We start from the raw sequence: 17,643 nt of genomic DNA, 5'->3' as shown, positions 1-17,643 counted from the left end.
TAATTTGTACATGTAATCTATTAATGTTGAACATATATTTAGTGCTCATGCATATTTCACTATGTAGCCTAGATGCTACAGATAGGCCCACTAGTGGATTTGTTTCTCTCAATACATTAGAGTAACGCAATATTATTTTCAATTATATTTTATCATTCCTATGACTCCAAGTATTGATTCTCAATTTATTTTGCTATGAAGTTAAAGTTAGCTAGCGCTAGTTGGCTGTACCTGCGCCAAAAGGTCCAGTATTTTTTATTCTCTACCTTGTTCTCCAACTTCTTTTTAGATGGGGAGCCAACATGTTTTCAGCACTTACTTCCATGACTGAACAAAACTTGTTTTCTCATGTCTCTCTCCTGTCCCTCTGCAGCAGACATAGTGAGCAATATGTTTGAAACATCAAATCGCAATAAAATCAAAGTATCGAATCGCAGTCCTTATAGAATTGCAATATATATACACATATATATATACATATATACATATATATATATATACATATATACATATATATATATATATATATATATATATATATATATATATATATATATAGTATTGGCACCAAAGTATTGTGATAAAATCGTATTGTTAGGTCCCTAGCAATTCCCAGGCCTAACGGATACGTAGGTAGAAAAAAGTAGGTTGTGACATTATAAAAATGCTACGTAATTATTGCTTTACAATGTCAGATCAGAGAGAGCAAAGATGGTCAGATTAAATCAAAAGTGTTGAAACTAGTTCAAAGAAATCATAAGTACAGATAAACAGGAAGATCTTCTGGAAGTCCCAACGGCACCTTTGGTTTCTGTTGCATCCCTGGTTTCTGTGTCCCTGGACTTTGTTTTTCATGGTCCATGTTTTGCTTGCCTGAAATATGCCTCCTGCACATTGTCATTAATGTGTTATGCACATAGTTTTTTACATCTTTCCATGTCCTGCCTTGTAGAACTGGTTCAGCTGCAATGCATGCATCACATTCTGTTTTACCTGGAATCTTCATCAGTTTAGTGAAGTCTCCTAGCTGCCGCCTGACCGCAGCCTGAGCCTCATCACTCCATATCTTCTGCTTCCTTTGTGTTGTCACAGCAACATGACCTGCCTCTAGTCTCTCGTCTTCACCCTGTGCAGGTACAGTCCTTGTTCCACCAACCTCTTCCTTGGCAATCTTTGCAGATTCTTTCTTTGTCCATTTTCTGGGGTCCACTCCTGTAAGGCCCTTCTTCCTTTTAATAGATTTTACTGTGTTGTGCACATAGTTTTTGATGTCTCTCCAAGTCCTGTCTCGTACAGCTGGTTCATTGTGGAGGCATACTTCACAGTCCCGTTTACCTGGAACCTTCATCATTGAGATAAAGTGTCCCAACTGACGCTTTACCGCAGCCTTAGCCGCATCACTCCACGGCCTTACAGGACTTGTCCTCGCAGGAACTGTCCTGACAGGAAGTTTCTGCGTTGGAAGTGTCTGTGCATGAAGTGTTGGCGTAATAACTGTATGTGCTGGAAGTGTTTGTGCAGGATATGTTCCTGCAGGATATGACCTTGCAGGATTAGTTCCCGAAGCATATGATGTTGCAGGAGATGAAAGGCCATAAGGACTTGCAGGATATGATCTTGCATGATGAGTCCCTGCAGTATATGTCCCTGCAACATATGAAGCTGCTGGATCGGTCCCTGCAGGATGTGTCACGGTAGGATATGCTCTCGCAGAATCTGTCCCTGCAGAATATGACCTTGCAGAATGTGATCCTGAAGGATATGACTTCTCAGGATATGTCCCAGAATGATATGACCTTGAAGGCTGTGCCTCCACAGTATATGACTTCGCTGAATATGTCTCTGTAGGATATGATGACCTAGTAGGACATGTCTCGGTAGGATATGTCCTTCCAGTATCTGTCCCTGCAGAAGATGTCCCTATGAAATGAATAGAAACAGAAGAAAAGTAATCATGAACATGTGCCATTATCATATATTGTGAAGAGGAACAGAGCAAACACTAGAGTAATAAGTTGCCAGCTTCTCAAAAATGTAGGTCTCGTGAACATGTAAATGGCACAAAAACAGAATTTTCCACTGAATTTATCATTTAACCCCTTAAAACACAATGGACATCTTTCTCCAAATACCCTGTAAAGCAACTAATACTCACCATATGTAGGAGAAACAACCCTTTCCTCAGATGGCCCTGGAATTACCACTGGAACCTGATCCATTGCAAGCAGCAGTTTGCTGATTTCTGCTAGATGTGCTGCATTTTCAGAGAGCATGTAGTACTCTTTATGGACCTGGGTGTCATGTCCCAATAACTTTGCCACCTGATCCAATTCACTTTCATTCAAGTTTAGTAGTTGGCAATGGATAGCAACCTCTTTCCTCACTGTCACATGCATCAGACTTTCAGGATTCTTTGCATCACACTCATGTGCACACTTCCTCAGACAGTCAAACCCTCTGATGTAGCTTGCTGCATCCAGGCTACGTGCAAAGACATAAGGGTTGTCCTTTGACACACCAACTTTGTCTCTGTTTGCAATAAGGATCTCAAGAGATGAGATCATCCTCTCCGTTAGTAGGACTGGCATTTTCCTACCATTTTTGCCTTCTATTTCCAACCTGGTTAATTTGTCATCTCCAAGCTCCTGCTCCAGCCTTGAGAGGTTATTGAAAATGTCTGCACTAGCTGGAGCTTTCTTCCTGTTTGTGTACGTTTCCAACAGCATTTTCGCAACTTCCCCTGTCCTCTTTCTGTTGAAGAGAGCTATTTCTGCAAGAAGAGTTTCATTGAGCTTTTTCCAGACAGTGTTGGTGGGGTTCTCCAGCAATTCTTTCTTCGCTGTGTCCTCTGCAACCTTGAGAAACTTCTGAAGTTTGATCAAATCCTCAGTTAGTGAAGATACATCAACTTCATCACACTGAGGGACAGCGCTGAGGGATAGACCGGAAAAACAGTTATTCCAATCGTTTTCAAGAAGTTCAATAAACCTTTTGGCTTGTTCCTCTGCCTCACGGTCCTCTGTCATACGACTCTCCCCAAAAGCTATTTCGGTAGCTCTTTTCAAGGAATAGCCAATCTTTAAAGCAAGAGATGGGGTCTTGTACCTGTCTGAGGCAGGGTCATGACCACTCATTTTCCTGGCAGCATGAACGGCCAATTTGAATTTGGATGGTACACATACTTCATGCAGATATTGAACACCACAGTCCATCTCATTTACAGCAAGTACAAATCTAGCCAATTCCCTCATTTTTGAACCAATGTAAGTAAACTGTGACTTGGCATGACCATGCTTTGCAGATAGTGCATTGCCATATTTACATATGAGGGGATCATTTTTGATGTGGCATGAGATGTCATCTTGATTCATATTGTGTATTATTTCTTCATATCCTCCAGTAGAATAGACAGGCAATGGAACAAGTTGAGAGGACGCAGCCTGGATCTTCACTCTTTTTCCTCCCCTCGTTTCATCTTGTCCTTTTCTGGCATTACATGAGCTCTCATGCTTCCATAAATCAATTTTGGAGAAAAAAGCTAAGCAGTGTTGGCAGGGCAGGCAGTCACGCACAGAAATGCCATCATTAGATGGTCTACACTTTCTCACAATTTCCCCATCTCCACTTTGAAGAACTTCAAAGTTGTGTTGATAGTTGCCTTTGTTACGGAGTTGGTCAAGCAACAGAGACCTGATTTTGGAGAGTTTTGGGAAGCTGATAGCATGACCAACAGCTGCTTCTTCTGTGTGCATCCTTTCTAAATGTCTTGCAATGTTGTGGTGTGGTTCATTGCAATACAGGCAAAAGTGCTTTTTGTCAAATTTTCTTTTACCATCATCTGTCGTATCACATGCACTGACTGTCAATTTTGTGCTGGTACGTAGGCTTGACCTTGTGCCTTTCCGTGGCGCAAACTTCTTGAGGCTAGTTCTTTTAGCTTGTGCTGCTTTTTGGGGGGACGGCTCAGATTCACTATTATCGCAGGGGCTTTCTGCATTAGATGGAAGAGGATCTGAACCACTTGGGAGGTTTGAATCCAGTCTTTGTTCTTCTACCTCATCACCTGAACTGTTATCATCACTTGAACTGTTCTCTTCAGCACTCTTTTTTATGTCACATAAAGCTCTCTCCATGTCATATAAAGTCTTCTCCACATCACTTGAAGTCTTCTCTTCATTGTGTAGAGGATTTCCTTTCTCGTGTAAAGGATTCTCTTCCTGGTGTTCCCCATCCATCGTTTAGGCTGCTACCATCTGCACCTACACAAAACACAGCATAGGTCAGGAGAAACCCATCATAAGCCTAGTACATGGTAAAAATGTTGAATGGAAGTATCTCAGGTACAAGCTGTGCGTATATGAAGAAATAGGAATATAGCTAACCACTGTTTAGGCGAGCAGGTTGATTACAAAGTAATCATAAATGAGCTCTGCTCAGGGTTTCCGACCGAAAAGAAAAAAAATCCCTTTGCAAAATAATGCTTTTTATTAATTGATGGACAAATATAACAATCGTAAATACATTTGGCAGTCATGCTTATTGGTCAATTTGCTAAATATTGTGGAATTAAATTGGGGCATGTGTATCTATTTTTTGCGGAATACCACTTGTCAGACAGCGCTTGAGCTGCAGCTCACCAGCTCATTGTTGCTGGAGTGAAATATGTGCTTTTATAATAGCGCAACAATACGATACACATTTTAAAAACAGTTTTGATGGCCACGATTAAAAATAGCGACTATTTTATTATTCCCATTCGCCATGCATAGGCAACGGTAGGCTACCAGCATGTCACCAACCACTTTGCAATGTGAGCTGGAGACAGTATGCATTTTGAAAACATATACTTAACTGATGAAACCTGAACGTTTTACTTATGAGGCATGTCTTACATTGTTTCAATGTAGCCATAATGTAATTTCTGGCTGATGGTCAGGGTGCCAGATCATAATTACAAATAATTTGTAGACTGCAAATTGACTGCAATAAGCCCAAACAGATATAATATTTGACTGAAACATAATCATTGTACACCTTGCTTACATTTGTATACGATCACATATACAGTGCATCGGAAAGTATTCAGAAACCTTGACTTTTTCCACATACAGCCTTACTCTAAAACTGATTAAATTGTTTTCTCCACTCATCAATCTATACACAATACCCCATAATGACAAAACAAAAACAGGTTTTTGCAAATATATTAAAAATAAAAACTTCCAAATTACATTTACATAATTATTCAGACCCTTGGGTATGACGTTACAAGCTTGACACACCTGTATTTGGGGAGTTTTCCCCATTCTTCTCTGCAGATCGTCTTAAACTCTGTCAGGTTGGATGGGGAGCGTCGCTGCACAGCTATTTTCAGGTCTCTCCAGAGATGTTAGATCGGGTTCAAGTCCAGGCTCTGGCTGGCCACTCAAGGACATTCAGAGACTTGACCCAAAGCCACTTCTGTGTTGTCTTGGCTGTGTGCTTAGGGTCGTTATCCTGTTGGAGGGTGAACCTTCGCCCCAGTGAGGTCCTGAGCGCTCTGGAGCAGGTTTTCATCAAAGATCTCTCTGTACTTTGCTCCGTTCCAATTCCCCTCGATCCTGTCTAGTCACCCAGTCCCTGCCGCTGAAAAACATCCCCACAGCATGATGCTGCCACCACCATGCTTCAATATAGGGATGGTGCCAGGTTTCCTATTCAAGCCAGAGTTCAATCTTAGTTTCATCAGATCAGAAAACCTTGTTTCTCAAGGCCTGAGAGTCCTTTAGGTGCCTCCAAGTGGGCTGTCATGTGCTTTTTACTGAGGAGTGGCTTCCATCTGGCCACTCTACCATAAAGGCCTAATTGGTGGAGTGCTGCAGAGATGGGTGTCCTTCTGGAAGAGGAACTCTGGAGCTATGTCAGAGTGACCATCGGGTTCTTGGTCACCTCCCTGACCATGGCCCGTCTCCCCCGATTGCTCTAGGAAGTCTTGGTGGTTCCAAACGTCTTCCATTTAGAATGATGGAGGCCACTGTGTTCTTGCGGTACTTCTATGCTGCAGAAATGTTTTGGTACCCTTCCTCAGATCTGTGCCTTGACACAATCCTGTCTCGACGCTCTACGGACAATTTCTTCGACCTCATGGCTTGGTTTCTGCTCTGACATGCACAGTCAACTGTTGGACCTTTTATAGACAGGTGTGTGCCTTTGCAAATATTTTCCAATTAATTGAATTTACCACAGGTGGACTCCAAACAAGTTGTCGAAAGTTTGGACACACCTACTTATTCAAGGGTTTTTCTTTATTTTTTACATTGTAGAATAATAGTGAAGACATCAAAACAGCAAAGCACCATCACACCTCCTCCTCCATACTTCACAGTGGGACCACACATGCAGAGATCATCCGTTCACCTACTCTGTGTCTCACAAAGACACGGAGGATGGAACCAAAACTTTTGATGGTTTTTCAAACTTCATTCTAAGACACTTTCAAAGTTCTTGAAATTTTCTGGATTGACTGACCTTCATGTCGTTTCTATTTGCTTCTTTGAGCTGTTCATGCCATATGGACTTGGTATTTTACCAAATAGGGCCATCTTCTGTATACCACCCCTACCTTGTCACAACACAACTGATTGTCTCAAATGCATTAAGAAGGAAAGAAATTCCATAAATTAACTTCTAATAAGGCACACCTTAAAATGCATTCCAGGTGACTACCTCATGAAGCTGGTTGAGAGAATGCCAAGAGTGTGCAAAACTGTCATCAAGGCAAAGTATTGAACAATCTCAAATATAAAATATATTTTGATTTGTTTAACATTTTTTTGGTTATTACATGATTCCATGTGTGTTATTTCATAGTGTTGATGTCATCACTGTTATTCTATAATGTAGAAAATAGTCCAAATAAAGAAAAACCCTGGAATGACTAGGTGTGTCCAAACTTTTGACTGGTTCTGAATGTAAATAAGGTATTTCTATTTTGTTTTCAAAGATATTTTCACAAATTTGTAAAGACCTGATTTCGCTTTGTCATTATCGGCTTTGTGTGTAGATTGATGAGGCAAAACATGTATTAAATCCATTGTAGAATAAGGCTGTAACGTAACATAATGTGGAAAAGTCAAGGGGTCTGAATACTTTCCGAATGCACTGTATGTGATGGTCAACAGAGAGGTATATATTTTGGGTGATTTAAATATTGACTGGCTTTCATCAGGCTGCCCACTCAAGAGAATGTTTCAAACTGTAACTAGTGCCTGCAACCTGGTTCAGGTTCAGTCAACCTACCAGGGTAGTTGCAAACAGCACAGGAATAAAATCATCAACATGTATTGATCACATCTTTACAAATACTGCAGAAATATGCTTTAAAGCAGTATCCAAATCCATCAGATGTAGTGATCAGAATATAGTAGCCATATCCAAAGGCTGGGCCTAATATAGTATATAAGAGGTCATACAATAAGTTTTGTAGTGATTCCTATGTTGTTGATGTAAATAATATTTGTTGGTCTGTGGTATAATGAGGAGCAACCAGATGCTGCACTCGAAACATTTATGAAATTGCTTATTCCAGTTAATAATAAGTATGCACCCATTAGGAAAATAACTGTAAAAACTGTTAAATCCCTGTGGATTGATGAGGAATTGAAAAATTGTATGGTTGAGAGGAATGAGGCAAAAGGAATGGCTAATAAGTCTGGCTGCACAACCGATTGGCAAACACACTGCAAATTGAGAAATCATGCGAATAAACTGAATAAAAAGAAGAAACTGCACTATGAAAGCTTTGGAGCACCTTAAATGAAATTTTGGGAAAAAAGGCAAACTTGGTTACATCATTCATTGAATCAGATAGCTCATTCATCAAAAAAAACGCACTAATATTGCCAATTACAATGATTTTTTCACTGGCAAGATTAGCAAACTTAGGCATGACATTCCAGCAACAAACGCTGACACTACACATTAGAGGTCGATCGATTAATCGGAATGGCTGATTAATTAGGGCTGATTTCAAGTTTTCATAACAATCGGAAATCGGTATTTTTGGACACCGATTTTGCCGTTTTTTTTTTTTACACCTATATTTAATCTTTATTTAACTAGGCAAGTTTAAGAACACATTTTTTTTCAATTACGGACCTTTATTTAATCTTTATTTTATTTATTTTACCTTACAGTTACCTAGTCCAACGCTCTCACCACCTGCCTCACGAGGAGCCTGCCTGATACGTGAATCAGTAAGCCAAGGTAAGTTGCTAGCTAGCATTAAACTTATCTTATAAAAAACAATCAATCATAATCACTAGTTAACTACACATGGTTGATGATATAAGTAGTTTATCTAGCGTGTCCTGCGTTGCATATAATCGATGGGGTGCGTATCGTTGCTCCAATGTGTACCTAACCATGAAAATCAATGCCTTTCTTAAAATCAATACACAGAAGTGTATATTTTTAAACCTGCATATTTAGCTAAAAGAAATCCAGGTTAGCAGGCAATATTAACCAGATGAAATTGTGTCCCTTCAGGGTATATGCAACAGCTTGGGCCGCCTAATTTGCCAGAATTTTACGTAATTATGACATAACATTGAACGTTGTGCAATGTAACAGGAATATTAGACTAATGGGTGCCACCCCTTAGATAAAATACGGAACATTTCCGTATTTCACTGAAAGAATAAACATCTTGTTTTCGAGATGATAGTTTCCGGATTCGACCATATTAATGACCTATGGCTCATATTTCTGTGTGTTATTATGTTATAATTAAGTGTATGATTTGATAGAGCAGTCTGACTTAGCGGTGGTAGGCACCAGCAGGCTCATAAGCATTCAAACAGCACCTTCGTGCGTTTTGCCAGCAGCTCTTCGTTGTGCGTCAAGCATAGCGCTGTTTATGACTTCAAGCCTATCAACTCCCGAGATTAGGCTTGTGTAACCGGTGTGAAATGGCTAGCTAGTTAGCAGGGTGCGTGCTAATAGCGTTTCAAACGTCACTCGCTCTGAGACTTGGAGTGGTTGTTCCCCTTGCTCTGCATGGGTAAAGCTGCTTCGAGTGTGGCTGTTGTCGTTGTGTTCCTGGTTCGAACCTAGGGAGGAACGGAAGCTATACTGTTACACTGGCAATACTAAAGTGCCTATAAGAACATCCCATAGTCAAAGGTACATGTAATACAAATGGTATAGAGAGAAATAGTCCTATAATTTATATAATAACTACAACCTAAAACTTCTTACCTGGGAATATTGAAGACTCATGTTAAAAGGAACCACCAGCTTTCATATGTTCTCATGTTCTGAGCAAGGAACTTAAACGTTAGCTTTCTTTCATGGCACATATTGCACTTTTACTTTCTTCCAAAACACATGTTCCGTATTTTTTTTTTGCATTATTTAAAACATGTTTAATTATTTATTTGAGGCTAAATTGATTTTGTTGATGTATTATATTAAGTTAAAATAAGTGTTCATTCAGTATTGTTGTAATTGTCATTATTACAAATACATTAAAAAAGTATACACACTATATATATTTTTTAAATCGGCCAATTAATCGCTATCGGCTTTTTTTGTCCTCCAACAATCGGTATCGGTATTGAAAAATCATAATCGGTCGACCTCTACTACACATCCCAAGTATAACTGACCAAACAATAAAAGACAAGCATTGTAATTTTGAATTTCATAAAGTGAGTGAAATAATTGAAAAAAATGATTGTTGTCTATCAACAATGAATGACAAGCCACAGGGTCTGACAACTTGGATGGAAAATCCTCCGACTTACTTCTGGGCTACAATATCTGGACCCCTTCTACTGCCGATACGTGGCACGGAACCCCGCCGATCCTCTACGACTGGAATACCGACATAATCTGCCCAAGGACTCCAACAGCCCCCTCAGGCGCGACGTACGCTGAAGGCCCATTCTGCTAACCAGCTAGGCCTGCTAGCTACCTAGAGCTACTTGGAACCCTACTAATTCCACGACTGGTCTATCGACGTCACCGCACGAAGAGGCAAAAACAGACTTACCCTCATTGCGACATCCCCCAAAGGCTAACTGCTAGCTTGCCTGCCCCGGTTTGCTAACTGCTAGCTTGCCTGCCCGGTCTGCTAACTGCTAGCCTCTGCTAACTGCTTGCTTGCTAACCCGGTCTACTAACTGCTAGCTTGCCCCGGTCTACTAACTGCTAGCTTGTTTAGCCCTGGCCAACTAACTGTTAGCTTGTTAGCATCGGCCTGCTAACTGTCTGATTCGCTGTGTCCCCCAGTCAGCCCAACCACTCACTGGACCCATATGTTCACTTGGCTACGAATGCCTCTCTCTAATGTCAATATGCCTCGTCCATTACTGTCCTCGTTAGTGTTTACTGTCTTATTTCACTGTAGAGCCTCTAGCCCTGCTCAATATGCCTTAACCAACCATGTTGTTCCACCTCCTACATATGCGATGACATCACCTGGTTTAAACATCTCTAGAGACTATATCTCTCTCAACATTACTCAATGCCTAGGTTTACCTCCAATGTACTCACATCCTACCTTACCTTTGTCTGTACACTATTCCTTGAATCTATGCTATCGTGCCCAGAAACCTGCTCCTTTTACTCTCTGTTCCGAACAGCCATACCCTTATCCTACTTCTCCTCTGGTGGTGTGGAGGTTAATCCAGGTCCTGCAGTGCCTACCTCCACTCCCACTCCCCAGGTGCTCTCATTTGTTGACTTCTGTAACGTTAAATTCCTTGGTTTCATGCACGTTAACATTAGAAGCCTACTCCCTAAGTTTGTTTTACTCATTGCTTAAGCAAACTCTGCCAACCCAGATGTCTTATCAGTGTCTGAATCCTGGCTTAGGAAAACCACCAAAAAACCCTGAAATCTCCATCGCTAACTATAACATTTTCTGCCAAGATAGAACTGCCAAAGGGGGCAGTGTTGCAATCTACTGCAAGGATAGCCTGCAGAGTTCTGTATTACTATCCAAGTCTGTACCCAAACAATTTGAGATCCTACTTCTATAAATGCACCTTTCCAGAAAAAAGTCTCTCACTGTTGCCTCTTGCTATAGACCTCCCTCTGCCCCCAGCTGTGCCCTCGATACCATATGGGAATTGATTGCCACCCATCTATCTTCTGAGCTCGTGCTACTAGGTGACCTAAACTGAGACATGCTTAACACCCCGGCCATCCTACAATCCAAGCTTGATGCCTTCAATCTCACACAAATGATCAATGAACCTAGCAGGTATAACCCCAAATCAGTAAACACAGGCACCCTCATAGATGTCATCCTAACTAACTCACCCTCCAAATATACCTCTTGCTGTTTTCAATCAAGATCTCAGCGATCACTGCCTCATTGCCTGCATCCGTAATGAGTCTGCGACCAAACGACCACCCCTCATCACTGTCAAACGCTCCCTAAAACACTTCTGCGAGCAGGCCTTTCAAATCGACCTGGCCGGGGTATCCTGGAATGACATTGACCTCATCCGGTCAGGAGGTGATTCCTGGCTATTCTTTAAAAGTGCCTTCCTTAAATAAGCATGCCCCACTCAAAAATGTTAGAACTAGGAATAGATATAGTCCTTGGTTCACTCCCGACCTGTCTGCTCTTGACCAGCACAAAAACATCCTGTGGCGTTCTGCATTAGCATCGAATTTCCCCCGTGATATGCAACTTTTCTAGGAAGTTAGGAACAAATATACACAGGCAGTTAGAAAAGCTAAGGCTAGCTTTATCAAACAGAAATTTGCGTCCTGTAGTACTAACTCAAAAAAGTTCTAGGACACTGTAAAGTCCATGGAGAATAAGAGCACCTCCTCCCAGCTGCCCATTGCACTGAGGCTAGGAAACTGTTACCACTGACAAAATCCACTATAATTGAGAATTTCAATAAGCATTTCTCTACGGCTGGCCATGCTTTCCACCTGGCTACCCCTACCCTGGCACCCTCCACAGCAACCCGCCAAAGCCCCCACCATTTCTCCTTCACCCAAATACAGATAGCTGATGTTCTGAAACAGCTGCATAATCTGGACCCATACAAATCAGCCGGGCTAGACAATCTGGACTCTCTCTTTCTAAAATGATCTGCCAAAATTGTTGCAAACCCTATTACTAGCCTTTTCAACCTCTCTTTCGTATCATCTGAGATTCCCAAAGATTGGAAAGCTGCTGTGGTCATCCTCTAGACCCAAACTGCTACAGACCTATATCTATCCTACCCTGTCTTTCTAAGGTCTTCAAAAGCCAAGTTAACAAACAGATTACCGACCATTTCGAATCACACCGTACCTTCTCTGCTATGCAATCTGGTTTCAGAGCTGGCCACGGGTGCACCTCAGCCACGCTCAAGGTCCTAAACGACATCATAACCGCCATCGACAAGACATTACTGTGCAGCCGTATTCATCGACCTGGCCAAGGCTTTTGACCCTGTCAATCACAACATTCTTATTGGCAGACTCGACAGCCTTGGTTTCTCAAATGATTGCCTAGCCTGGTTTACCAACTACTTCTCTGATAGAGTTCAGTGTGTCAAATCGGAGGGCCTGTTGTCCGGACCTCTGGCAGTCTCTATGGGTGTGCCACAGGGTTCAATTCTCAGGCCGACTCTCTTTTCTGTATACATCAATGATGTTGCTCTTGCTGCTGGTGATTCTCTGATCCACCTCTACACAGACGACACCATTCTGTCTACGTCTGGCACCTCTTTGGACACTGTGTTAATGTTAACTAACCTCCAGACGAGCTTCAATGCCATTACAACTCTCCTTCCGTGGAGCCCAACTGCAAGTAAAACTAAATGCATGCTATTCAATCAATCACTGCCCGCACGTCAAGCATCACTACTCTGGACGGCTCTGACTTAGAATACGTGGACAACTACAAATACCTGGGTGTCTGGTTAGACTGTAAACTCTCTTTCCAGACTCACATTAAGCATCTCCAATCCAAAAATAATTATAGAATTGGCTTCCTGTATCGCAACAGAGCATCCTTCACTCATGCTGCCAAACATACCCTCGTAAAACTGACCATCCTACCGATCCTCGACTTCGGTGATGTCATCTATAAAATAGCCTCCAACACTCTACTCAACAAACTGGATTCAGTCTATCACTGTGTCATCCGTTTTGTCACCAAAGCCCCATACACTACACACCATTGCGACCTGTATTCTCTCGTTGGCTGGCCCTCGCTTCATACTCGTCGCCAAACCCACTGGCTACAGGTTAACTACAAGGCTCTGCTAGGTAAAGCCCCGCCTTATCTCAGCTCACTGGTCACCATAGCAGCACCCACTCGTAGCACGCGCTCCAGCAGATATATTTCACTGGTCATCCCCAAAGCAAACACCTACTTTGGCCGCCTTTCCTTCCAGTTCTCTGCTGCCAATGACTGGAACGAATTGCAAAAATCACTGAAGTTGGAGACACATCTCCCTCACTAAACTTCAAGCATCAGCCGTCAGAGCAGTTTAGCGATCGCTGCAGCTGTAAATAGCCTAGCCAACTGCCTACCTCATCCCCATATTTGTTGTTTTTTTCTGCTCTTTTGCACACCAGTATTTCTACTTGCATATCCTCATCCGCACATTATCACTCCAATTGCTAAATTGTAATTATTTTGCCACTATGGCCTATTTATTGCCTTACCTCCTTACATCATTTGCACGCACTCTATACAGATGTTCTATTGTGTTATTTACTATGTTTGTTTATTCCATGTGTAACTCTGTGTTGTCGTTTTGTCGCACTGCTTTGCTTTAACTTGGCCAGGTCGCAGTTGTAAATTAGAACTTGTTCTCAACTGGCCGACCTGGTTAAATAAAGGTGAAATAAAATAAAAGCACCCAAGCTAACTAGCTAATGTTGGCTAGCTTGCTAGCTATTTTCAGACACAATTGAGAGAACACCTCACTCTGACCATTTTACTCGCCCTCGTAAATGCATCAGTCATTCTGCACTCTGGCACACTCAGACGAGAGTGCTCTGAAATCGGAGTAGATAGCCAGAATTAACCGTGTCCTTTGAGAACGCACCTCGACTACACCACATAGCTAAGAATGACGTGAATAAGCAAGTCAATAAACATTGGGCAGTTAGATTATAGTTAATATACTGCCTGGCAAGTTCGATGTATTAGTAGTCAACTAACGTTAGGTAACGAGCTAAACACCGGTACATACTGATGTAATGCTAATCAGTTCGTAAGGATAGTGTAGCTAACAAATTGTCAGCCAACATAACGTGTAACGTAACCTATATGAAAAGTCATTACATTGCACAACATTTGTCATAATTAGTTTAAATAATTAATTTGTTTAAGCATTGAATTTGTATCCGCTCTCGTCGGATTTCATCAGCATATTTTCCGCCATTTTCTTAAAATCTGAAAACGATGTGAAGTCACGCCCATTTTCTGGAGAGAAGTGGGGGGTGCTATACCACAGATAGAACAATGAGACAGAACTTTACTGGATGTATAAATGTGACGCATCTGCTTGGCGTTCCCACTTCGGCTATACTGTTAGCTACATATCTACCACCTGACCTGTTTGAGTCAGTGGTTTTTGTCAATAAAATGAATATTTATTCTCAGTATAAGTATTTTTTACAACGCTAATACAAACCTGAGGGGGTAAATGAACCTTTTCAAAAAAGGGCTAAAATAACACCCCACCACCACCACTCCATTCCGTCAGCAAGTAGCACTGCCTCAACGTCCGACATTTAGAGAGCGAGCGAAACAATGCGAGAGCAGGGGAATGTCACGGATAGAACAATAAGGGTTAGTTGTAAAAATATTTGGTAATATAGTACCCTCCCACCGCAAGCCAGAAAATGAGATAAAAAATTTTGACTTCATAATACAGCGACTCGAGAGAGCTAACACCTAAGCACGTGTTGTAACGTTGACTAATTAACCGTAAAATTGGAATAAACGTCTATGACGTTCTTACCGGAGGAGTAGAGCTTGAAACGATATAGCTAGCGCCACTGTTGTGCCCTGAGATAAATCGAGGATAGCATGCGCCCAGGGTTGCCAGATCAAGGCAAGTTTTCTATCCCAATGACCACACAAAACCCACATGAAAGGCATAAAACTACCCCCAAAACAGCAAGAGGGGAGATGCCATATCTATACAATAAACACTTTTCCCATAACGTTATCGAGACAATTAAGAAGGAATATTATAATAACGACGTTGGAAGCAAAATTCGGGTTTCAAAATAATACTTATTGCAAGCTAGTTGACATTGCTTAATTATAATAATAGCAGTCAAACGAGTTACATCGACATCCATAAATGGAAAATGATCTGTGAGTTTATAAAGGGGGCAATTATATTTTATCTTGCCACATATTAAAATTCCTTTATTATGGCATAAGGCACAAGGGGTATGGTATATGGCCAATATACCTCGGCTAAGGGCTGTTTTTTTACTCACGGTGCAATGTGGAGTGCCTGGATTCAGCCGTTAGTCATGGTATATTGGCCATATACCACATATCCCCGGGGGGCCTTATTGCTATTATAAACTGGTTACCACTGTAATTAGAACAGTAATAGGTATACCAAGGCTTTCAGCCAATCAGCATTCAGGGCTCAAACCAGGTTTATAAATGTAAAGTTTGAGTGATGAAAATTGGACTGAGGATCTCAATCTCTGAGCAAGAAACACCTGGATGAACATAAAAAGCTAATGTTAGTCTATTTTCTGGCAATTGTGCTGCCATGTCTCAGATGTTAAGCCTACAAACCGTTATAAATGGCCCATTTTCGAGATTGACTGGTAGCTACAGGTAGCCTATAGCCCCTGATAGGCCAACATGTAAATTCAGATAGTTTACAGTAGCCTAGACAAGATGTAGGCAAGATATAAAGTGAACGATTTAGCAGCTTGCTTAGTTCAAATTAACAGACACATTTATTAATGAATTTTGCAATAAGAAATGCTTGTTTCCCAAATAGCCTGCTGCAACAGGGGTCATAATTTAAATCACTGAATATTAATGATATGTATATGACCTGAATATGCTTGTCATCAACAGTCAGTGGTTATTTTTTTGTTTTGTTTTTGCTGTAGTCTACCAGTAGCCTAATCTGACTACTGTTACCGTCAATTTAATTTGTTCATAATAACACAAGGCAACAAGTTCACCAGCTCCAGGTAGGCTACACAAGTGGCCCAATTTGATTCGTAATGAATCCAGTGATATCTTAATTTCAACATATGTATTGTATCTAATGGTTGCCTACAATGGCATATTCATTAATAGTCTACTTGATGACTAACAGAGGCAAATGTATATTTTTACAAATGACTTTTCCTCATAAAATGAACCACGCAAGGGAGTTCCATAACTTCCATTTCAAATTCACTCGGGAAACCCCCAAGAACTGAGCATGCATAAAGCACTTTGCTTGATACCGTTTTCTTTAAGCAGTCATAGAGAATGCACTTTCAACCACCTCCGAATTTATATAATGCGCCCAAAGTCGTTTTCCAGTGTTTTGTTTCCATTACTTCTCGATGTGTCTCAGCTATGTTTTATGGAAAAAGAGTTCATAAAAAGAGAAATAGGTGTTTCCATAATGACAATCTAAATGGCCTACCAACAACTGGTGAGAAGTTGTCACAACGTGAACACGTGCAGCTCTCCTCTTGCTCACGTGACTCAGCCAAGAACTGTTGTGTTCTCTCAACACCCCCCCACCCCCTCCGGCCTTCCCTAGCGGTCAGTGACATGTATATTTTTTAAGAGAAATGCCATGGCAGCCGCGGTACAATTTATAAATAGCCCCCAAACCCAATACTTTTTCCAACATCGTTGTCAAAGTAGCCCAAATGCAGGAAAACCACAAACGTGGCAACGCTGCATGCGCCCCAAAGTAGAGACGTTGTCTTAACTGGGATTTGCCAGGGGTTGACATCCAACGTCAATGGTGCATTACTGCCTCCTACTGTGCTGGAGTGTGGGCCAGAGACCGTGGTGTTTTCTCAATTAGATTTGTTCAACTCCTGCGTCCTTCCTCAGACCTTTTTCGAAAATGTCTACGTTTGTCGAAGAGAGGGAATGTGGACGAAAGTGCGATTGTAAGAAAGGTTAAACTAGGCAGGTAGCCTAGTGGTTAGAGCGTTGGACTAGTAACCGGAAGGTTGCAAGATCGAATCTCCGAGCTGACAAGGTACACATCTGCCGTTCTGCCCCTTGAACAAGGTAGTTAACCCACTGTTCGTAGGCCGTCATTGAAAATAAGAATTTGTTCTTAACTAACTTGTCTCGTTAAATAAAGGTTAAAAAAATAATCAGTGGCGATCCGTCATGTGGGCCCCACCTATTTAGCAAAAATAAACAGTATATCTTATGTGTTTCTAGTTCCCTGCTTTGCATGTTATTTTGGCATTAATACGCGTCACATATCAGTTTGCAAATGTAATTTTTTAAATAATTGAGTTAATAAAGCCGCATACAACATGGTCTCTTTTCTAATTTCTTGAATAAGGCAGCTCCAAAATGCAGGTGATTCAGCCAAGCTCAGTGCTTTCTGTGGTGGTAGGGCAGCCAGCAGAAAATCAGAAGCGTAGGGGTTGGTAATGTTCTCTAGTTGCGACGTGATTGGCTCA

General features: G+C 41.4%; 1 protein-coding gene across 2 annotated transcripts; it reads right to left on the bottom strand.

Moving 5' to 3' along the window:
• Window positions 1–556: 556 nt before the first annotated feature.
• On the bottom strand, window positions 557–15,023 carry LOC124044089. Of its 2 annotated transcripts, none has more exons than XM_046363502.1 (3): window positions 14,973–15,023; window positions 2,156–4,259; window positions 557–1,920 (listed from the first exon to the last, which is right to left on the bottom strand). In XM_046363502.1, exons 2-3 carry the CDS (start codon window positions 4,233–4,235, stop codon window positions 755–757), a joined length of 3,246 nt encoding a protein of 1,081 aa, XP_046219458.1. In that variant the 5' UTR covers window positions 4,236–4,259; window positions 14,973–15,023; the 3' UTR covers window positions 557–754. The 2 variants fall into 2 exon arrangements, with proteins under 2 accessions (XP_046219458.1, XP_046219460.1); XM_046363504.1 differs by lacking the exon at window positions 14,973–15,023 and adding an exon at window positions 14,643–14,878.
• Between the last annotated feature and the right edge of the window lie 2,620 nt (window positions 15,024–17,643).

The sequence above is a fragment of the Oncorhynchus gorbuscha genome, linkage group LG09, assembly GCF_021184085.1.
Source record: "Oncorhynchus gorbuscha isolate QuinsamMale2020 ecotype Even-year linkage group LG09, OgorEven_v1.0, whole genome shotgun sequence".
In the NCBI taxonomy this organism is placed as follows: Eukaryota; Metazoa; Chordata; class Actinopteri; order Salmoniformes; family Salmonidae; genus Oncorhynchus; species Oncorhynchus gorbuscha.
Note: the sequence above shows the minus strand (reverse complement) of the source record. Positions and strands in the feature narration are given on the sequence as shown.